The sequence below is a fragment of the Lynx rufus genome, unplaced genomic scaffold, assembly GCF_022079265.1.
Source record: "Lynx rufus isolate CCGP_SWC_20201006 ecotype Redwood Valley unplaced genomic scaffold, mLynRuf1.p SCAF_9, whole genome shotgun sequence".
Classification (NCBI taxonomy): Eukaryota; Metazoa; Chordata; class Mammalia; order Carnivora; family Felidae; genus Lynx; species Lynx rufus.
The window spans coordinates 56,530,531-56,555,058 of NW_025814897.1; the positions used below are offsets into that span (position 1 = coordinate 56,530,531).

The 24,528-nt window shown below is 38.8% G+C and overlaps 1 protein-coding gene across 2 annotated transcripts in view; it reads right to left on the minus strand.

Moving 5' to 3' along the window:
- Nucleotides 1–24,528, minus strand: part of UVRAG (UV radiation resistance associated) — a 295,530-nt gene that overhangs the window by 236,991 nt on the left and 34,011 nt on the right. For both annotated transcript variants that reach the window (XM_047071234.1, XM_047071233.1), the window contains exons 3-4: nt 19,414–19,448; nt 1,164–1,325 (exon numbers count right to left, since the gene is read on the minus strand). In XM_047071234.1, the coding sequence (XP_046927190.1) occupies nt 1,164–1,325; nt 19,414–19,448 (197 nt within the window). The remainder of the gene's footprint in view (nt 1–1,163; nt 1,326–19,413; nt 19,449–24,528) is intronic.

Sequence of the window (24,528 nt, forward strand, 5' to 3'; positions counted from 1 at the left end):
TTAAGAAACATCAAGGATATTCATAGATATGACTAATACTTTAAAGTTACCTTTAACAGCAGTCCCTCGGGTATCACAAAATAGATACAGCACTCATTCCAAGGTAGGAGGACTACCAAGGACTATATGTATATATTAGTGTGAACAAAACAAAGAATAAATTTGTAAGTCAGCCAGGCCTGGAATCAAATCCCAGCTCCACCTAGCAGTGTGATCTTGAACAGTTTCTTAAACTCTCTATGGTTCAATTTTCCCATCTGGAAAATAAGGGCAATAATACCAAACTTCACAAGGCTGATATAAACACAAATTATAATAATCTATGTCTAGGGATGGTAAATAGGTTTCATATCATATGCAACTCTGATAAATTACTAGTTGCATCCCGAACAGTGTCAGAAGGGATTATGGAGCTACTTCTGAGCTCAGCTAGAAGGGTGCTATGATCCAATAGCTACATCACTCAAAGGGGATTGGTAGCAGTGTATAAACCAGGCAATTGTTATCTCCGTGCTCAATAAACAGTAGCTCTCCTTATTCCTGAAACAACTCAACTCTACGGATCATAAGAGAAGCGCTTTATAGTACATTCCATATTTGCAACTTAATGTTTAGATTCTATTGGGGAATATCCAATAAAACAGAAGAAGCAGAATGCTATTGGAAAGTATATTCTTTCCTACACCTCCCAGAAAAAAATCCTCTTAAATTAGCAGCTTAGGGTGCTTCCTCGTAAGTTTCCTCAGTTAAAAATTATTTTTCAAACTTGGTAATGACTCAAATTTCTATAATTAAGTAAACAATCATCAAAGTTCTCTCTTTATGATCGGAAATGTAGAATCGTAAGAATCTACAGAAAGGTTAGATAGGTTAATTTAGAGAAGACAACTACTCATAACTAGAATCTAAAAATTACCTAAACATTAAAAAAAAGTGGGGGTGCGCCTGGGTGGCTCAGTCAGTTGAGTGTCCAACTTTGGCTCAGGTCTTGATCTCGCGGCTCATGGGTTCAAGCCCCGCATTGGGCTCTGTGCTGACAGCTCAGAGCCTAGAGCCTGCTTCAGATTCTGTGTCTCCCTCTCTGTCTGCCCCTCCCTTGCTCATGCTCTCTTTCTCTCTCTCTCTCAAAAATACATAAACATTATAAATAAATAAATAATTACCTGCTGACCCAAGTATTTCAGTCCATCCAAACAGACTTTCCATTCAATCAAAAGCTGGTAGATGTCCTCCTTTCCACCCCATATCTTCACCACGAAACAAGACACAGATGTATCAAGACGGTCTGGCATTATTCCAAAATCGAGACTCCGCCACGTTGGATTCTGTTGATGGAAAGGAGAGCATGCTTTATGAAGACTCTAACTTGTTTATAATTATTTCAATTAGATTATAAATCATTTTGTTTTTAAAAACCAAAAGACCTCATAAATATATTAAATTACAAACCTAAATGAATCAGGAAGACATTCCCATTAACACAATGGTAGTGATAATGGTATAAGCATACCTCAGAGCTAATTGCCGGTTTGGTCCCAGACTACCACAATAAAGCAAGTATCACACTAAAGCAAGTCAAATGAATCTTTTGGTTTTGAGAAACCAAAAGAAAAAGAAAAGTTATGTTTACAATATAACACAGTCTCTTAAGTGTTCAATAGCATTATGTCTAAAAAAAAGAAATGTAAACACCTTAATTAAAAAATACTTTATTACTGGGGCACCTGAGTGGCTCAGTCAGTTAAATGTCCAACTCCGGCTCAGGTCATGATCTCACGGTTTGTGAGTCTGAGCCCCACATCAGGCTCTCTGCTGTCAATACATTGCCCGCTTCAGACCCTCTGTCCCCCTCTCTCTCTGCTTCTCCCCTTCTCAAAAATAAATAAACACTAAAAAAATACTTTACTGCTTAAAAATGTAACCATCATCTGAGCATTGAGCGAGTCATAATCTTTTTGCTGGTGGAGGGCATTGCCTCGATGTTGATGTTGGTGTATGCAGTGAGGATAGTACTTTACACACAGTAAAATGTCTTTCAAAATTACAATCAAACCTCTCGAACCCACCACTGTTTTTTAACAACTAAATTTGTGTAATATTCTAAATCCTTTCTTGTCATTTCAACCATCTTCACAGGATCTTAACCAGGAGTAGATTCTTTCTCAAGAAACCACTAGAAGCCAGTCCTCATCTGTTCAAGTTTTATCATGAGATAACAGCAATTCAGTCCCGTCTTCAGGCTCCCCTTGTAATTTTACTTCTCTCCCTATTTCTACAACGTCGGTCGTTACTTCTTCCACTGAAGTCTTGAACCCCGTGAGGTCATCCATGAGGTTTGCAATCAGCTTCTTCCAAAATCCTCTCGATATTGATATTCTGACCTCTTCCCATGAATCACAATGTTCTTAATGGAATCTAGAATGGTGAATCCTTTCTGGCAGGTTCTCAATTGGCTTTGCCCAGATCTATCAGAATCGCTATCTATAGCAGCTACAGCCTTATGAAATTTATTTCTTAAATAATAAGACTTGAATGTTGAAATTACTCCTTGGATCCATGAGCTACAGAATGGATGTTGTTAGCAGGCATGAAAACAACATTAATTTCACTTTACACCTCCATCAGAGGTCAAGAGTGTTCAGGTGCATTGTCAATGAGGAGTAGTATCTTGAAAGGAATCTTTTTCTGAGCAGATCTCAACAGTGGGCTTAAAATATTCATGAAATCATGTTGGAAACAGATGTGTTGCCACTCAGGCTTTCTTGCTCCATTTACAGAGCAGAGGCAGAATGGATTTAGCACAATTTTTAAGGGCCCTCAAATTTTCAAAATGGTACATGACATTGGCTTCAACTTAAAGTCACCAGCTGCATTAGTTCGTAACAAGAGAGTCAGACTGTTCTTTTGAAGCTTTGAAACTAGGCATTGACGTCTTTAGCTGTGAAAGTCTTAGATGGCACCTTTTTCCAGTTAAGAAGGCTGTTTGATCTACATTGAAAATCTGCTGTTTAATGTAGCCACCTTTATTAATTATCTTCGTCAGATCTTCTGGAGAACTTGCTGCAGCTTCTACATCAGCACTTGCTGCTTCACCTTGCACTTTTATGTTACAGAGACAGTTTCTTTCCTTAAACTTCATGAACCAACCTATGCTAGCTTCAAACTTTTCTTCTGCAGTTTCCTCACCCCTCCAAGCCTTCATGTAATTGAAGAAAGTTAGGGTCTTGCTCTAGATTAAACTTTGACTTAAGGGAATGTTGTGGTTGGCTTGATCTCCTATTGGGACCTCTCAAACTTTCTCCACATCAGCAATAAGACTGTTTTCACTTTCTTATCATCCTGTGTTCACTGGAGCAGCACCTTTAATTTCCTTCAAGAACTTTTCCTTTACATTCACAACTTAGCTAACTATTGGGTGCAAGAGGCCTGGCTTTGGTATATATCTTGGCTTTCAACAGGCTCTCTGCACTAAGCTTAATCATTTCTAGCTTGTGATGTAAAGCAAGAGGCATGTGACTCTTTATTTCACTTGAACGTTTAACGGGCCATTATAGGGTTATTAACCGGCCTAATCACAATATTGTTATGTCTCAGGGAAATAGGGAGGCTGGAGGAGAGGGAGAGAAGTGGGGAAATGGACTGGTCGGTGGAGGAGTCAGAACACACACAACATTTATCAGTTAAGTTCACCATCTTTTTTTTTTTTTTTTCAACGTTTATTTATTTTTGGGACAGAGAGAGACGGAGCATGAACGGGGGAGGGGCAGAGAGAGAGGGAGACACAGAATCGGAAACAGGCTCCAGGCTCCGAGCCATCAGCCCAGAGCCTGATGCGGGGCTCGAACTCACGGACCGCGAGATCGTGACCTGGTTGAAGTCGGACGCTTAACCGACTGCGCCACCCAGGCGCCCCAAGTTCACCATCTTATATGGGTGCAGTGCATTGTGATAGCAATGTCACAGATCACCATAACAAGTATAATCATAATGACAATTTTGAAATATCGTGAGAATCACTAAAACATGACACAGAGACAGAAAGTAAGCAAATGTTTTTGGAAAAATGGTGCCAACAGACTTGGTCAAAGCCAGGTTATCATAAACATCCAATCTGTAAAAACACATTATCTGTGAAGTGCAGTAAACTGAAGTGCAGTAAAATGACGTATACCTGTAAACAGTACAGGAGCACCTGCCAACCATTTGCTGAGTGAAGAAAACAGTAAGAGGAGGAGGAACATCAGTACAGAGGCTACCGTAGTAGTGCCTGCAGATGATGGTCTGGGAGACGGAGAATGGACGTGGGACAGGTAAGGGAGATGGGTTTTGGAACTAGATGTGACAGGAGTTGCTGATGGGTTGAAGGGAGGGCATAGATAAGGGAGGAATCTACAAGGTCTCCTGGGTTTCTGCCTCAAACAACTGGGCAGATGATGTGCCGTTTTCTGTGCAGGGGGAAACTGGCAGAGGCTAAGGGATGTGGTGTGGGGGGGCCGGGCAAGAGACCCAGGAGTCGGCTCTTGAACGTGCCAGGTATGAGATGCCTTTGGGATACGTGGGCACGGACGTCAGGCTGACAGTCTGGAGCCCAGAAGAGAGGTACAGGTGGAAGTGGCAGCCATGTCATGAGCCAGGTCACCCAGGGAGAGTATGAATGAAGGGAGAAGAGGGCCGGGACCCACGTGGGTCCATAACGGTCTTAAAGCCAACAAAAACCAACAAAAACCAAACCAGCTGAACAAGGTCATGTTAGTGTGGTGAGCTGGAGAAGTCTGTTTCAGCTCCCTGGGTTTGCTTCCTCCTCTGTAAAGTGAGATGATAATTCTTCCTCATAGGACCATACCCCAAAGCCCCAGACACACAAGGAGGGGCTCAACAGATGACAAAGCCCCAGGATGGCTCTGATTTCTCCGTTCTGACAAGACCGGAAAAGAGACAGACTTAGCTCTTCTCCAGCCGAAGCCAGCAGAAATAGGTCCCTTAGCCATCTCGATGAGTTAGTCCCCCTCAGAGCTTTGCCGATTCTCCAGGCTTCTCGAGAGCACTGGCCAGCAGGGCCCTGCCCTAGAAGGGAAGTCCATGCTGCATGCAGCTCCTCAGAATGACCACCAGTACTTCTGAATTTTGCTGCTTATTTATTGTCATTAGGAGGATATATTCTAATTTCTCATTAACATGGCCTCATATGGTAATTCATCTATTTATTCAATACTTAATGCACAATTATTAAGAACCATAAATGCCTTCAAAATACCTCTAAAGTATTAGATTCAAACCTCTATTTAAAGAATTACATTACTTCATGAAAAGGTCAGTAGAAGAATTATGCAAAAGGCTACACAGTAGCACAAACGGGAGTAAATAAACTTTAAATGAATCGGGGAAAGACATCACCACAGAGGCTGTGAAACTTGACTTTTAAAGGATAAACAGGGGGCACCTGGGTGGCTAAGTCGGTTAAGCGTCCGACTTCAGCTCAGGTCACGATCTCGCGGTCTGTGAGTTCAAGCCCCGCGTCGGGCTCTGGGCTGATGGCTCAGAGCCTGGAGCCTACTTCCGATTCTGTGTCTCCCTCTCTCTCTGTCCCTCCCCCATTCATGCTCTGTCTCTCTCTGTCTCAAAAATAAATAAACGTTAAAAAAAATTAAAAAAAAAAAAAGGATAGGGGCGCCTGGGTGGCGCAGTCGGTTAAGCGTCCGACTTCAGCCAGGTCACGATCTCGCGGTCCGTGAGTTCGAGCCCCGCGTCAGGCTCTGGGCTGATGGCTCGGAGCCTGGAGCCTGTTTCCGATTCTGTGTCTCCCTCTCTCTCTGCCCCTCCCCTGTTCATGCTCTGTCTCTCTCTGTCCAAAAAATAAATAAACGTTGAAAAAAAAAAAAAAAAAAAAAAGGATAAACAGGATTTCCCCAGGTAAAAATAAGGAACTACAGGCACAGGGAACACCATAAACAAGGGTCCAGCAGTATGACGTATGATGTGGTCAGGGAGCTAACACAACTGGAATGCATGCAAGCGTAATGGTTCACAAAGCTCAAGAAATAAACAAGGCACTAAATTGAAGGATCTTTGGGGACACCTGGCTGGCTTAGTTGGTAGAGCATGCAACTCTTGATCTCAGGGTCGTGAGTTCAAGCCCTATGTTGGGCATAGAGATTACTTAAAAATAATAATTTTTAAAAATCTTAAAAAAAAAAAAATGGGGGCGCCTGGGTGGTTCTGTTGGTTAAGTGGCTAACTTCGGCTCAGGCCATTATCTCGCATTTCGTGAGTTCAAGACTCGTGCTGGGTTCTGTGCTGACAGCTCAGAGCCTGGAGCCTGCTTCAGATTCTGTGTCTCCCTCTCTCTGCCCCTTCCATGCTCACACTCTGTCTCTGTCTCTCCAAAAATGAATAAACATTAAAAAAAATCTTTTTTTAAACCTGAAGGATGTTTTATGCCTTGCCAAGGAGTACTTTTACTTTGTTCAGTATGGGGAGAAAAGTTTTTTTTTTTTTATTTTTTATTTTTTTAAAAATTTTTTTTTCAACGTTTTTATTTATTTTTGGGACAGAGAGAGACAGAGCATGAGCGGGGGAGGGGCAGAGAGAGAGGGAGACACAGAATCGGAAACAGGCTCCAGGCTCCGAGCCATCAGCCCAGAGCCTGACGCGGGGCTCGAACCCACGGACCGCGAGATCGTGACCTGGCTGAAGTCAGACGCTTAACCGACTGCGCCACCCAGGCGCCCCTGGGGAGAAAAGTTTTAAGGTAAGAATGACAAGGTCAACTTTATGCTCTAAAAAACTTTATTTTTCATTAAGATAATCATTCAGATAGTTGAAATGCTAAATGTAAATATAATCAATCTTACCAAATTAACAATTTTAATACAATATAAATCAATCAAACAGTCCTCATACAAGAATAACAATTCTTGGCTCTGTAACAGTTATTTTTCTGACCAAAGCAGGGAGGGGAGTAGGGTAGTGCTTGCTTTTGTTCTGGGAGATATACTGATGCATGTGTTTTGTGGGTTTGGTTGTTAAAGTTTCTGGAGATAAGACATGACTTCCAATTTCACAGCACTTTATGTCTGATATATCTTTTTCACTTATAGTTTGATATTTTTATTGCCTGATTTCCTTCCACTAAAATAAAAGCTCTGACAGACAGTAACATTGTCTGATTTGTTCACAAGATCTTCAAAGCTTGAAAAATCCGTGGTATGCACTCAGTAAGTATTTGCTGCATTAGTGAATGAATGTCTGATCAATTGACATGGGTGTCTGAGGATACTGGAAGACCATCAATAAACAGCACGATGATAATACAGTAAGCACATTTATGCAATCAGTTTTATATTGAATCATTTAAAAAAATAGCAACTAAATTCCCACCCATCCACAAATTTTAGCCTACGATCAACAGAATTGCATTCTTGTATGACCCCCAGGATCTACCTGACTGTAACTGTTTCAGCAGCCCTGCTAAATAAGGGTAGAGCACAATCTGACCAGTCAGTAAGCTTCGCAGACACCAAAGTGATCACTAGAAATGTGGATGGAACCATGGCAATCAACCAAACAGAACCACTGGCTTATGAAGTCATTTAACTTCAGCCTTTGGTCTGTCAAACAGAGCTGAGGGGCAGGGCAGTATGGCAGAGAGGCAAGTGCTGAAGTTAAGCTATACTGCTAACCCACATAATCCCCTCTGTATATTACAGTACTCACTTATAAAAACCAGAACAACCATCACCTTACAGAGTTATAAAGCTTAAACAGAATAATCATAATTATAGTAATAGCTGCCATTTTAACATTTTATTAGGGACAGGTACTATATAAAGTCCGATAACATGAAAAGGACACAGAAGAAAGCCTATCCTAGCATTAGACAGAAGTATCTAATCTGTTTAATAAAACAGCCCTGTTCATATCAATAAGCCCACCTATAGTAAATAAGACAACCGGTTAACCCCATTAGTTAAAAAGATAAAATATCATATTTCATCAAGTCTGAGATACCACTAATGATAAGAAGTATCATTATTTTATGTGCCATTAAAAAAAAAAAAGAAGTAGCAATGATTTTAAGATGCATCTAGATTTTAAAGGTATTAAACTGTGAAAAAATGTGCACCTGAGAATCAATGAAACACAATAGCTAAGTGCCTTATCCAAGGTCTCGTAGTAAAAATAGCACCAGAATTTGAACCTAGGTCTCTAAAATTCCTCTCATGTTCTTTTTTGTGTGTCTGGTTCTTGGTTTTGTTTTCACCCCGCCAAATTACAGAAGACAATTTAGAACAAAAGGGACCTTAAGAGATTGTCAACAATTTCCTTATTTTGGATCCCACAGCCAGAAGCAGAAAGAGGAAGGGAGAACTCTGCCCTGGACCCATGCCCTATTCTCTGGCCAAAAGGAACTGGGGTCCCTTCACAGGGCTCAAACTTGCTCTTACTGTTCTATCACCTCATGTACACCTGAGCAGGGCTGAGACACAAATAAGTAGTTAAACATGACAGCAAAAACTAAAATATTACCACAAGAACGAATGATTCATTACAGATATGCTATACTTAATCTTCACAAAACTCAGAGTCCTCTGAGTTGACAGCATTATCCCAATTTTTCAAAGGAGATATATACTATATACTATTGTACATATACTATAAACCATTAAGTGATTTGCATAAGGTCACACATTTGGTTATAACTGGAGCAGGAAGTCAAAGTCTACGTATCTGCCTTTAAACACATGATAACAATTAAAGACAAAAAGAAAACAAACAAGGACAACATCAGCTAACTTTTGTATAGGAGGTAGGCCATGCTGCTAGGGATCATTTAGCATAAAGCATTTGGGCCTCAGTCCTAGGCAGCCCCTGAAGGAGACTCTAGTATAAGATGGGATGTTCCTCATGATAACCTTGAGTCAACAAGAAAAAGGTAAATAAAAAAGGCAAATGTTCCCTAAATAAGAAAGGGGAAGGGGGGGGGGGGGAGGAAGATGTGATGTAAATATGAAAAATTCAAATGATAACATTTCACCTAACTGGAATTCAACAGACCACCAACTCCACTATCCTTGAATAGTCAAAAACAGGAAGCATGAAAAAAGAGCTACTTAAACTACCAAGTTAGATCGCATATATCCTATAAAATAAATAAATAATAAATAAATAAAAATGTCAAGTCCATGCATAGAATTTGTTTATTCCTAATTGGCATTAATTGGCATATTTTTCCAGAATATGCACTTTATTAAAACATGTATATCTAAATGGTCAACAAAAGCATAGAACTGGAAAAGGTAATCAATTAGAACAGTATATGAGGAAATATAAATTAAAAACACAACGCAATACCACCATCCAGCCAGAAAGGCTAAAATTTAAAAGACAGATAATACCAAGTTTGAGCAAGGATGCAGAGCAGCTAAAAACCTCACACTGCTAATAGGGCGGCGACCAGTATAAACATTTTGAAAAACTATTTGGCAATATCCATGAAAGCTGAAAATAACGATGACCCTCGCACTTGATTCCACTCTTAAGTATGTATCTAAGGAAAACGAAATGCATACACATGTTCACCAAAGAACATGTCATTAGATTTAATGAACTACTACATGCAACAATATGGACGAATCTCACATATATAATGATGCTTATACATGATAGATATATATCTAGATAGATAGACAGATAGCTAGATAGCTAGATAGCTAGATAGATAAAGTTCAAAAACAAGCCAAACTAATCAATGGTGCTAGAAGTCAGGACAGTGGTTCTCTTTGGGAGGAGGTAGTGACTAGAAGGAGAACATGAGGAGCGCTGATAATGTTCTATATTTCTTGATCTGGTTACAATGATCTGTTCTCTTTGAAAAATCATCAAGATATTATTTGTGTCCTTTACTGCAGTGTGCTAGATCTCAATAAAAAGTAATGAAATTAATATTCCTTAAAGACCCAATAGCAGAAAAAATACAGCATCTTAAGAGGAGGAGGTTGCTGGGGGCATCTGGGTGGCTCAGTCGGTTAAGCGTCCAACTTCCACTCAGGTCATGATCTTGCCATTCAGAGTTCAAGCCCCGCATTGGGCTCTGTGCTGGCAGCTCAGAGCCTGGAGCTGCTTCAGATTCTGTGTCTCCCTCTCTCTCTGCCTCTCTCTCTCAAAAATAAACATTTAAAAAATTTTTTTAAAAAGGAAGAGGTTGCAGAGATAAAGCAAATAAAGGTATCTCTTCATGATATAATTTTAGGCCTTAAAGTCTAAAGAGCAGAAGTTGGAGAACCTTCCTGGCCTTCAAATTACACCACCTGAAAAGGCAGCTATTTCCTCTCCTATGTGTAAGATGACTTCTCATCTAAAGTACATGTACTCTAGAATATTACACAGTATAATTTCAAATTCTCACTCTCAGAATGACAAAGTACCAGAGAAAGTATGAAAGAACCACCTCTTTCCAAAGTGAAAACAACACTTGGTGAATATATCTGAACGGCTGTATTGCATGGGGGAGAGGGATGATTCTGGGGGCAGTTGTTGCATTAAATGTTTGTAAATACTAAAATAAATTAGAGGGGCGCCTGGGTGGCTCAGTCAGTTAAGCATCCGACTCTTGATTTCGGCTTGGCTCATGGACTCGTGGTTCATGGGTTCGAGCCCCACAGGGCTCTGCGATGACAGTGAGGAGCCTGCTTAGGATTCTGTCTTCCTCTCTCTCTGCCCCTCCCCTGCTCGCTCTGTCTTTCTCTCTCTCAAAATAAATAAATAAACATTAAAAAAAAATTTTTTAACATATTAGAAGCCTTTGAAGGTGAGGCTAGTGTTCTTACATTACATCATGTGGTTAAACAGATGAGCTGGGTTTCCTTTCTAAGCCAACACAGCAGTAACCCAGCACAGCTATTGTCAGCCTTCTCATTATAATGACCTTCCTTTATACTTTCACAAAATAGCTGCCAGACAATGAGCGGTAACTCCTGAGTCTGTACATTCAGACACAGGCAGAAAAAAGCCTACCAGACATTCAAAGACTTTATTGCCCGTGCACTTTATTACTATAAAGACCCAGATGATTTTTATTTATGTTTAACCTACGCATGTCAGCCCATTTTCTAGATAGAACAAATTATTCAAATACTAAGATCATCTAGGAACCTATACCGTATTCACTAAAAATACAGTGGCAAAATATCAGGATATTTATGGCTTTGAAAAGTTCCCTGCCTACTAACTACCCACAAGACAATCCAAAATCATTATTTTACCAGGACAATTTCCCCAGAACACTGCTCAGTGACTGCTTATTTATTACAGAAACACACTTGTACAAAAATTTCAAAACATTCGCAAAATATCATTGTTCTTATCACTCAATAACAAATGTATTCTCATAAGAAACAATCTAAGGGGTGCCCGGGTGGCTCAGTCGGTTAAGCATCTGACCCTTGATTCCAGCTCAGGTCATGATCTCATGGCTTGTGGGTTCGAGCCCTGCATTGGGCTCTGAGCTTCTAAGCTCAGAGCCTGGAACCTGCTTCGATTCTCTGTCTCCCTCTGCCTCTCTGCCTCTCCCCCACTCGTGCTCTGTCTCTCAAGTCTCTCTCTGTCTCTCAAAAATAAATGTCAAAAAAAATTAAAAAGAAACACAACTTAAATCATTAAATTTCTCAAAAAATACACGGTAACTCTTGGGAACTGCATGCTGATTTTGTAAGCAGTTCTTTCTCAGCCCATTCAGCTCTCTTTCCCTCTAATTCACCTCTACTCCCCCATCACATCTCAACTTAGGACTTCCTTTCTGTCAGAAACCTTTCCTAGCCATCCTCTCTTAACTGAGATAAATAATACTCCTCCATGTTTTCAAAAAATCCTGTTGTTCCCTGGTACTATGATTGCATGTGTCAATTATCCTAGTCTCCCTCCAGCTCATGTAGTTGACCAGACAGAAGTTAGAAACCCCTGTAGATGATGCAGTTTAATACTGGATAACATAATTTGGCATAAATCAAGAGGATCCAGCTCTCTTCTCACGTGCACGTACCCACAGAGATGAAGTGTTAATTCATCTGGTCACAATTCAACTGAAACATAAACTTGGTTTGACAATCACTCAGTAACTCATAAAAAATATTTATACTGTGAAGTCAGTTTTTTCCCCAAAGATTTGAAACAGCTCAGGCAGTCAACATTCCAACCAAAGTTTATGGTTCTGATAATTATGTCACATGCTTTCTCTAAAAATATAGGCTCTAGAACTTTGTTTATTCAATTATAAGGCCTATCACGACCTCCACTAGACCTCTAGCAAATATTTAATCAGTAGAAGGAAGGAAGCTGAAGGAAATGTGATGTAAAGGGAGGCAGCACAATGCTGTAAAAGAATGGGGCCCTCTGGTTTTACCAGTCACTACCAGCCTAGGGGCCTAGAGCAAGTTCCTCAGCCTGTCTGAACCTCAGTTTCCCTAACTACCAAAGCAGCACGTATCTTACCTTGTAGCACTGCTATCAGGGTAAGAAAAAATGTACATCACACATGCAACACACTACTTGAATCACAGGTGCCTCTTATTTATTAAATAACTGATGCCTCTTATTTATTAAAGAAACACACAGATACAGGGAAATTTCAACCCACATGTAAACTAGCACCACTCTTACTCCTACCATGAAACTCTTAATTTTGTGATCAAAGTTTAAAAACTCCCTTTTTGCAAAAGTATCTAATGACCAACTTTATAACTGTTAAAGATAGGTACACGTTGGGGCGCCTGGGTGGCGCAGTCGGTTAAGCGTCCGACTTCAGCCAGGTCACGATCTCGCGGTCCGTGAGTTCGAGCCCTGCGTCAGGGTCTGGGCTGATGGCTCGGAGCCTGGAGCCTGTTTCCGATTCTGTGTCTCCCTCTCTCTCTGCCCCTCCCCGTTCATGCTCTGTCTCTCTCTGTCCCAAAATAAATAAAAAACGTTGAAAAAAAAAATTTTTTTTTTAAAAAAAAAGGTACACGTGGGTTCATTATACAACTCATCTGTACTTTTGTAAACATATAAAATCAATGTTAGAGAATCTGGGTACCTCCATTCTTGTTGCTTCAATCATTTTAGTTATTAATTAACCAATGACCCTTCAATCTAGCCTTCTCCTAAACCAAAAAAAAAAAAAAAAATCCAAGAGTTAACAAATGGTTTGGAGGGTGTGACATGCTAGCTGAACTAGAGACCTTTAAAGTTAAAGCATACACTGATGACTAACTGTTCTACGCTAAATGTATCTGAGAACAAACCATGACTCTTGACTTGTAACTTGGAGACACATCTCTACCATCTAGCCTGTCAAAGGTGGATTATTCATTACTCAATGCGATAGACATTTGTTGGACTTCTTTGGATGAAGCACTATGCTACGGACAATAGAAAACAGATAAATGAAATAGCTGAGTGACTTTGCCTACCAAATACTCCTAGTTTTGTGTGACGTGTAACTGCACCCTTGCCCAAATCTCTCTCCTGCTAACCAGACCTTAACCATCATCTCCTATCTCTCCAGGTCATTTCCTCTGTGGCCCTGATCCTCTGTTCCTTTGCCCCTGTTGTCATACTTGCTGAGCAAGACTTCAAACCACCCCTGCTCATCCCACCCCACATAGCCATACTAGCTTCTTAGCCAGTTCTTGAAAACCTCAGGTACACTCCTGCTTTTGTACCTTCCTGTTTCTTGGCCTGCAACAGTCCTTCCCCATATAGGTACATAGCCTGTTCCCTCACTTCTTTTAATTATCTGTTCAAATGATTTCATCTATGTGACTACCAGAGAAAAACAGCAACCCAGCCTGCCAGATACTCTCGGATTCTGCTTTATTTTATTCCATTATCTTTATTACCATCTAACATAGTCCAATTTATCATCAATTCTTTATTTTTGAAGCAGAGAGAGAGATTGAGAGAGCGGGGAAGGGGCAGAGAGAGAAGGAGAGAGAGAATTTTAAGCAGGCTCCATGCCCAGCGTGAAGCCTGACACAGGGCTCAATCTCACTAACCGAGAGATCATGACCTGAGTCAAAGTCAAGAGTCAAATGCTTAAACCAGTGAGCCACCCAGGCACCCCCAATTTATGATCAATTCTAACATGCACTCGCCTTCGCTTTGTAAGATGAACTTTAATTTTAGAAATGTTAAGATCGATAAGGTTCTATAACTTTTGACCACCAGGTGGCAGTCATCAAGAGTCACTGTCTCTACAAGCACAACCTCAAAAATAGTTGTTAATATCAGCTCTTTTAAGTTAGGCACACTGTTGGCACTACCCATGCTGAGTTTGACTGGCATTTAAAATCTCTCTCCTGGTGTAAACTGAAACAAACAAAAAACCCTGTACATAATATCTATCAAAATTTTAAATTCAAAAGATTGAAAGAGCAGCAAGTGATTGCAACAATGTGCAATAACCCAGAACTCTCATAGACTGTTGGCCAGACTGCAAATGAAACAATAATCTGGGAAAGCTGTCTGGCATTATATACTCAAGGGGGTCACATGCACACTCCCTGCAGGCCCACTCCCAGATATGTATCTCAACAGAAACGTCCACACATGTTCAACCAACAGATACACAGGAGAATATTCACACCAGCACTATTCATATTAGCTCAAAACTAGAAACTAACCAAATGTTTATCAACAGAAAAATGGATAAATTCTGGTACATTCACACAATGCAATATTATAAACAAACTACAAATATACCTACAATATGAATGACTTACAATATACAGTTGAGACTCTTATAAAGTGGAAGTCAGACACAAAAGAGTGCATACTGTATGATTTCATTTCTATAATGCTTAAAAAGTAGGTAAAATTAATTTATGATGTTAAGTCAGGACAGCAGCAAAAACTGAAGAAGGCATGAGAGGGCTTCTGGGGCACTAAAAATATCCTATTTCTTGACCTGCATGCTGGTTACATGAATTTCAGAAAATTCATCCAGTTGTATACTTAAGATATGTAAACTCTTCTTTATGTATGTTAAGTTTCAATAAAAAGTATTGTTTTTATGTAGACAAGAAGGCATAGACACAGAGCAACAAATCATGAATTTGGTATTAGAGAAGCAAGTATTTGTCGATGAAGAAAAAACCCTCATCCATCCTTTTCTATAAGATGTAATGAAATTCCCACAGATTAAGGAAGCATATTTATATTTTATTACCGAGATACCTACAAAAGATTCCATCACAGGTCAAACAGTACACCTAAAGGAAGGAAAGACTACTAAATAAATACCTTGGAAAGGTAAAAGAAATTTCAAAGTAACAAGAAGCTAGGAAGATTGAATCAAAACTCATCCAGGACTATTACAAAAGCCCTGTGTTTCAGTTTAATTAGAAGTGCTTATTTTTCTTGGTGAACATGAAAAAATGGTAAATCTTACAACTAACAACTTGGATGGATTAGGCTATTTTCTCTTTTCTTACTTGTTTGCCAAATACAAACTAAACACAATACAATGACTACAGAGGTTATAAAAATGTCCCTGCCTTTATAAGGTTTATCATATATATTAAAGAAGCTAAAACAACCATATGAACAGCTCTTACAGCTTTAGAATGATACTGGGGGGGGGGGCACCTGAGTGGTTCAGTCAGTTAAGCATCCGACTTCAGCTCAGGTCATGATCTCATGGTTCATGAGTTTGAGCCCTGCCTTGGGCTCCGTGCTGACAGCTCAGAGCCTGGAGCCTGCTTTGGATTCTGTGTCTCCCTCTCTCTCTGCCCCTACCCTGCCCGTGCTCGCTCGCTCACTCTCTCTTTCTTTCAAAAATAAATAAACATTAAAAAAAAGTTTTTTTTAAGAATGGTACTAGTAGGGGCGCCTGGGTGGCTCAGTCGGTTGGGCGTCCGACTTCGGCTCAGGTCATGATCTCACGGTCCGTGAGTTCGAGCCCCGCGTCAGGCTCTGTGCTGACAGCTCAGAGCCTGGAGCCCGTTTCAGATTCTGTGTCTCCCTCTCTCTCTGCCCCTCCCCTGTTCATGCTCTGTCTCTCTCTGTCTCAAAAATAAATAAACGTTAAAAAAAAAAAAATTTTTTAAAAAAAAGAATGGTACTAGTAGTAGAAGTATAAAGTTTTGTTTTCTCAGAGCACACAAAAAGGGAAATCTCTTCCTGCTAATGTTACAAATTATAAGAAAGCTTTTCAAAGCATCCAGACTGTGCTGTCCAATACACTATCCATTGGCCACTTGGGGCTATTTAAATTAAAATTAAATAAAAATTAAAATTTAGTTCCCCAGTATTACTTAACCGCATTTCAAGTGCTCAGCAGCCACATGTGGCCAGTGACACATGTACTGGGCAGTGCACAGAACACTGTATTCCAGAGTCAGAAAGATGCACAGATAGGTACCTAAGGACAGCTTAATCTAATATTTGGGCAAAAACACTTTTCAACCCTGTAGCCATTTTTCCATATTTCCTTTGACATCACAATGGCAAAACCGGCCACTCTGGTTTCTTAAAGTTACAGGAGTAAAAACGAATATTCACAAGCTCACCAGAATTCAACTTAGTTCACCAGAGTGAAAATTTACCCAAAGCTTCAGCTAGAAATAAATGAAGCATTACCTTGCCTAATCTTTAATAGCTAATTGAAGACTGGGGGTGCAGGATATAACTTCGAAGTCAGTCAATAAACGTACTACTAGAGGAGTCTATTCATTAAGAAACATTTGCTGAGCACCTTCTATGTGCCACACATAACCGGTAACCAGGAGGAATAAGAGCATTAAGTCACTAACTCTATTCAGCAAATATTACAGTAGCTTAAGAATCACAAACTCCTGGGGCCCCTGGGTGGTTCAGTTGGTTAAGTGTCTGACTTCGGCTCAGGTCATGATCTCGCAGTTCATGAGTTCAAGCCCCGCATCAGGCTCTGTGCTTACAGCTCAGAGCCTGGAGCCTGCTTTGGATTCTGTGTCTCCCTCTCTCTCTCTACCCTGCCCCCGCTCACACTCTATCTCTGTCTTTCAAAAAACAAGTAAAATGTTAAAAAAAATTTTTCTAAATCACAAACTCCTAAGCAGGGAAAAAAACAACAAATTCTGCTTATCTGTGGTTCTTCAGAAACGCAAGGAGAGAAGTGACAATGTGTCATTTCCAGCATATTCTCTGAGAGTTGTTGATTCCTATAGTACCCAACGCCCATTAATCTGAACAAGTCACAATGATTTAGCAAAAAGCAAAGAAGGAAGAGTCCTTTCCAAAAAAAAAGAAATGAATTGCAGTTTATCAAACCTATATTAAGCTATTAAAGAAAGATCAACCCTTGCCAGAAATACCATAATCTCAAAGCATACCCTTAAAAGGAAACATCAACAAATCAACATTTATCAAACAACTCCCAAGAAGTACACTGGGAGCTAGAGGGACATAAAGATAGTCAAGCAGTCTCCACCTCCCAAAGCTTTCATCTTCTTTGGGAGATGAAACGTTCATGAACAATTACAATGTAAGCAAATGCTGTAAGTGCTATACCCATGAAACAACTGCAGTACAAACTGTAAGTTGAAAGGACTTTGGAAGTCTTTTGTCCAAACCTCTCCCTTGTCTGAAATCCATTCTACAATATTTTTATAAAACATGTATTCAATCTAAGTACACCAGGGATGAAGATATCACAGCCTCACAGGCAATTCAGAAGCAATGGAAGCTAGGAGCCAAAACGAGGCGAAGAGTTTACATTCAAAGAGGTGATGTTTAGAAATAAGAACTTGAAAGTCAAATGACAGCAAGTAAATACAAAACCAATTATGAAGAACAATACACTAAAGGAGCACTATTAGCACAGGGTCCATTATGACACAAATCCAGAGAAAAAGCAATGGGACATTGTAAAATCATTCCCAACAAGAGTTTTGATTATCAAAGGGGGTGGGGGTAGAATAAATCAAGGTGAAATTCTATTCTATCTGCCCCTTAAACCACCCACTCTTCCCTAGCTCTCCCTGCTCTGTAGGACACTTTTATTTTCACCTGAGCCAAGAGAGGAAGAGAAACTGGTATTGACTCATTAGCTACTATACGTCAGGCAGGAGTTCATATGTCATTTAATATATGTAGAATAAGAGCGATACTGGGGATTTGGAGCTCCTCCGAGGTGGGCTCAAGGAAACAGACCTAGAAGCCAAATTTATTATGCTATGTTAGAAACATTTAGAAGGCAGCTTAACAAAGAGGAAAGAGTAGCAGAGACCTAAAGACAGAGGTCTGTACTTGGGATCTGGTCCTGCATGTGACTGCAAAACTTGTTGGGCCTCTCTGGATGTCATTTTCTTAAGACCTACCCCATCCACCTTACAGAATGTTCTAAGAACCAAAATGGAATACATACGTAAAAGGATTCTGTAAACAAAACACATCATTGATATCTATTTATTCATCTAACAAGTATTTGCTAAACATCTATAATATTCTAGACTCTGGGCAAGGTCCTTGCTCTCATGGTTGTGTTCTCTAGTAGGTGGGAGATAGACAACCAACACAAACAAATGAGTGAATAAGAATTTCCAAGAGTGATAAATGCTCTAAAGAAAATAAAACAGGTGATGTAAAAAGAGTGACTAGGAGAAAGGGAACCACTTTCAATGGAATAGTCATAGAAAGCCTAGCCAAAGTTCTATCACTGAGACCTCAAAGACTTCTTCAGCGAAATAAAGAGCTGGGGACATAAGAAATAAGACAAGCTTAGCATGTATGAAGCACTGAACAAATGAGGTATGTCTGGAACACAGTAGGTAAGGAAAAGTATTAAGAGATAAGGAGGGAAAAGTGAACACGGGCCAAATCCAGTATGGTCTTGGACCATTAAAAGGATATGATAATTACCATAAAGCTCTTTTTTTTACCAACATGGCCCAATAAACGGAGCCATTCATACAAATATCTCAAGTACACATTATCAAAAGTAGGACGCTTCCAACTTTCTAACTTAGCAATGACATCACTAAAAAACAAGTGGAAGGATCTATACAATGGCCCTAACATGAAATTTGTAAGAACTATATCTAAACAAAGACATCATTTATTATGTTTGGTTAACACAAATAGTCAAAAAAAAAAAAAAAAAACCTCTACAGTAAATAGAACTGACAGAATTATAGAATTTGAGTTAAAAAAAATTTTGAAGTTTTAACAGAGAAAATATCAGTTCCTTCAGCAAACATTTATCAAGCACCTACTATGTGCCAGGCATTTTCTAAGCACAAAACATACAGCAAAATAAATCAATGAAAATTTAAGCAATAAGTAAGCAAAGATTTAACTGTAGAAGTATCATAATACCAGAACTGAATTTGAACTTCTGCCTCAGCATTTTCTGAAACAGGAGTTGTAGGGTTAGTCAGTGCACCTGTCAGAAATCAAACTTACCAAGGAATTCTTAATCACTTCACTTCTATAAAATTCTGGAAAAGAAGAAAAAAAACAATAAGTGATATGAAAGAAAATAAGCTCATTAACTCTTAATCCTGCAAATTTTTAACATTTGTTCCAGTAAAACATTTATAATATTTTCAAGGGATCTAATTTCCCTATATTTTCTACAAAAATTATTTTTCTGCAAAAAAATAAATAAACATAAATTAAAAGATTTTAAAGGAAAAAACATTAATAAAGAAAAATCAAAGCTTGTTAAGATTTAATTTAGTAAATTTTACCCCAGATACAAATTTGAGCCCTTAGAAGTTTAGACTTTCTTCTCTCCTACCTTATGGCCACTCTGCAAAAACTGATTCCATCTGCTCTGTTTTTCTCAAACATCTCTAATATGATCATCCATCATAGTACTGTGGAACGGACAATGATCTAGCAACCAGGTAACCTAAGTTCTACTTCTACCTGTCATTAACATTCTGTCTCTTTAATCTCCTTGGGCCCATTTCTCATTAGACAACTTAGAGAATTAGACTAATAAGCGAAGGTCCTCTTGCAAGCTTTGAAATTTCATGATTCTACAAACCTTCATGCGTATTGTACATGTTAACAAAACCTGAAGGCACAATCAAGAGAGAAATGTCTCAGATATTCACACAAACATCGCCTCTTCTGACCCTGCTGAAGTCACCATTGTGATGCTCTGTCTCTCAAGAGCTTACAAGGACCCTGGTATCCTTGTGTTGCTATAAGAGAAATTTCCCAGGTGTGAGGCACATACCACTGGTACTTGAGATGATTTTAGGTGATACACGGACACACTTACTTTTTTCTTACGTATTTGAATTTATGTTTCATATATTCATCAACCCCCAATTGTAAGCTCTGAAAGGACAGGAGCAATTGTTTTGTACAACTGCTGTCTCCTCAGCACGTAAAACCATTCCTGGCACAGAGCAGACACTCAATAAATATTTCGTAATTAAATGAACAATTTTACTTAGACATAAGTTTAAAAATAAGGAACTTAAACATATAAAGTATGCAACATTATAGATGAAACTCAAATATAGTGAAACATGTCAAAGAAGTCCATGACTGAAGCTTAGGACTAGTCAGGCAATAAATGAATAGCAGGCCTATGCACACATAAAACTCCAATGGGCAAGCTCTGGGTAAAGCACTTCTTGATATACTACTTATATTACTGTAGGTTTGTCTTTCTTAAAAAAAATTAAAAAGATAAGGATGATCATTTTATTCCGTGGAGAGATAGTCACAATGTATTAAGTAGGGGAAAAAGTTCCAAAATAAAATTTACAACAGGATCCAAATTTTTATAATTATGTTAATAATGTTTATCTTAGGTGATAGAATTAGGCTGCTAACTTTTTCTACTTGGCAGTTTCTATTTTTCTATTTTGAACAATTATTTAAAATAAGAAAAGGAGGGGCGCCTGGGTGGCGCAGTCGGTTAAGCGTCCGACTTCAGCCAGGTCACGATCTCGCGGTCTGTGAGTTCGAGCCCCGCGTCAGGCTCTGGGCTGATGGCTCAGAGCCTGGAGCCTGTTTCCGATTCTGTGTCTCCTTCTCTCTCTGCCCCTCCCCCGTTCATGCTCTCTCTCTCTCTGTCCCAAAAATAAATAAACGTTGAAAAAAAAAAAAAAAAAAAAAAAAAAAATTTAAAATAAGAAAAGGAATAATTCTGGGATGCCTGGCTGCTCAGTCAGTCAAGCATCTGACTTTGGCTCAGGTCATGATCTCGCAGTTCATGAGTTCAAGCCCCATGTCGGGCTCTATGCTGACAGCTCAGAGCCTGAAACTTCAGATTCTGTGTTTCCCTCTCTCTCTGTCCTTCCCCTGCTCTCTCTCTCTCTCTCTCAAAAATAAATGAACATTTAAAGAAAAAAAAAGAAAAGGGGTAATTCTAATTGTTTTTAAAAGGACTCCTCTGCTGATGAACATTCAGGTTACTGGTAATTTTTAGATATTTCAAGTAAGTTATAAATAAACAATCATTTAGAGATATATATTCTAGACCCTTGAATCTATAAGATAAACATTTAGAGGTAAAATGCAAGATTAAAGGAAAAATAGTTTGTGTTTAATAGATATTACCATGTTGTTCTCTAAAAGTACTGTACCAATTTACAATCTTACTTGTGAAAATCCCAACATTAGACAACCCTAAGTATCATTCTTTTCATTTTTCCCATATGATTAATCAATCACTCCAACCATAAATTAACTATAAAAGTTTATGTGTGTAGGTGTGTGTGTGGGTGTGGGTGTATTCTACTTTATGTCTAGCATGTTTATTTTTAGGGGGAAAAACTAAAAGGGCTTTAAAAATGTTTTTTTATTACAAAGTACTTTCATGTTATACTTAATTTATTTTTGTATTGTTTGAATTTATTGCAAGCATGTACTACTTTAAAATCAATGGGAAAAAAAGATATTCCTCTTTTCTTTGGAGAGAATTCCTCAATTTAATCTGCAAAGTGTCTAAATTAAACAGTTCCCAAAATATATATCTTTAGCTCTAAGAGGAGTATCACTATTTCTTCCAAAACTTTGCTGACGAAATATATGTACAAAAGAAACTAAACAATAGGCTTTCTCCATTAGACCTTCAAAACAGGCTTGCTAATTTAAATGGAGAGAGGTCAACAAAAAAGCCACATACAAAATCATGGAGTACAGGGCAATGTCTAACATGGGCCTACACTGTTCACCATTCTGTTACACCTAAAATAGTTTCAATAAAATTAGCAGCATGATGCAAAACAAAATAGTGAATGGAGGAGAATTCAGAGCCAAAACATAGTTCCAATCCCCAATCTACCTATCAGCTTTATCCTGGACAAGTCAATTAACCTTTTGGGCCACATGGTTCCTTCACCTTTCAAAGGACAATGACACATGGAAGATAACAAGATTACTGTGAGGCTCAAATGAAATAGCGAATCAAAAACACTTTATAAACTATAATTTTTATTAACACAGTTCTATTAATTTTTATTAATTCAAGCAAAACTATTCGACAAGTAAATTTTCAAGTCATCCAAGACCTATTTCTACATGAAAGGGACGATTAGATACAAATGCTTCTCTATCCATGCTAAGTAAGACCTAAAAAAACAAAAACAAAAACAAAAACAAAGCAATTAGAGAATGTAGAGCATGGTTTCAATGGCATGTTTTGGCTGTTATGCAGCATTCCATTCATTCAACAAATGCTTTTTTTAGTACCTCAACCTCACTCATAAAGGAGGAATACAAACTTAAAGGTTACTATAAAATTATTTTTCACCTATCAGATCGGCAGAAATTCAAAAGTTTGATTGCACAGTCTATTGGTGAGCCTGTAAGGGAAAAGCCACTCATACATATCAAGTGGGAATGTAAACAAAGACAGTTTTGCAATATCTACCGAAACTATAAGTACGCATTCTTTGTACTTCCACTTCTTGGAAATTTACCCCATAGCTAAACTAGCACTCATACAAAATAACGTACTTATGAAGTTAGTCAAAGCAGTACTGTGCATATGACAAGAACCACCTAAATGCCCACCAACAGAGGCCGGTTAAATAAATTCTGGTACATCTATTCAATGCAAAAATATTCAGAAAAAAAAATTACGGAAGCTCTCTGTGAACCAATATGGAAAAACGTCTAAGGCATTTTAGGTGAAAAATGGAAAGCACAGAAATATATGTAGTTTTGTACTATTTTTAGTTGTATTTGCATAAAGAATCTCAGAAAAGAGAAACAAGAAATGTAGAATAGTAGTTTTTAGGCTGGGGTAAAAAACTAGGGAATGGGACAGGTGAAAGAAAGAGTTTAAGCCTTTATATATATTTTAAACCATGACTGCATTAGCTATTCAAACAATTAAATGAAAAAAATATACGAGGGTTTACTATGTGCCAAGCATTGTTCCAAGTGCAGTGAACAAAACCAACCTAAAATCTTCTGGATTATATAGAGTTAATCTTCTGATGTATTCAAAATAGCTGGCTGGCATTCCAGGAGAGGACAGGCACTCAACATTTTGTGGGTGAAAAAAGAACTATGTCTAAAGAACAAAATTGATTTTATAAAAATTCCAAGTTTAAGAGGGAATCACAATTAGAACCTAGCTCTTCATCCATTAACACAAGGTTTTGTTCTTTGGGGATGTGACGATTTGAACTACCTAAAAAGTAGGCAATCTCCCAAGAGCACTAAAAGATGTCAAAAGTCAAAAAATCTCACACATAACTTCTTAGGATCTGCTGTGAATTCAGCCAACATAAAAGAATAACTTAGAAATCAGTATTTCAAATATTCTCCCCCGTAAAAAAAAAAAAAAACCTTTCTTTTAAAACTAAGAAATGATGCCACTAAACAGGTGGTACGAGTGGTTTTGTGAGAAGAACCAAATGGCCCTCTATCATGGCATCCTACACCGAGGGCCACATAATGATCAGGAAATGAATATCTGGGCTTCTCATCAGAGGTCCAATAAGGTAAGGTGGATTAACTAGGCTTCCTAAGGAAAGAGCTTCCCAGTTCCTCCTATGGTAGTTAAAAGTTATAAAGTCCGACTTGTGTGCCCAAAAGAGGACCATAGATAGACTTCATTCAACCATGACATTTTGGAGTAGGCATTAACTCTCAGAATTATCAGTTCACTTATTTTAGGGATAAATTAAGCAAAGCTCACAAGAGGAACTAAATGTCCTAGCTAAGGGACTTGCCAATTAGTGACAGACTCCACCACTAACAGAGACTTCCCTGTGGTCTATACCAGCTATTCCCTAACTATGAGAATGAGCATTTCATTGAGGGAACTTTTAACTTCTAAACTCAAGGTGTAATCTGAGCTAGAAAGAAAAAAAAAAGTCATTTTGTTTCCATGGCATCTCTTACACAACTTTTTTGCAAGATGGTCATCAACCAGACCCATGACTACTCTCTTCTTAGAAACTACTACAATTGTTAAAAAAAAAAAAAAAGGGGGGGGTGCCTGGGTGGCTCAGTCAGTTAAGCATCTAACTTCGGCTCAGGTCATGATCTCGCAGTTTGTGGGTTCGAGCCCCGCATCGGGCTCTGTGCTGACAGCTC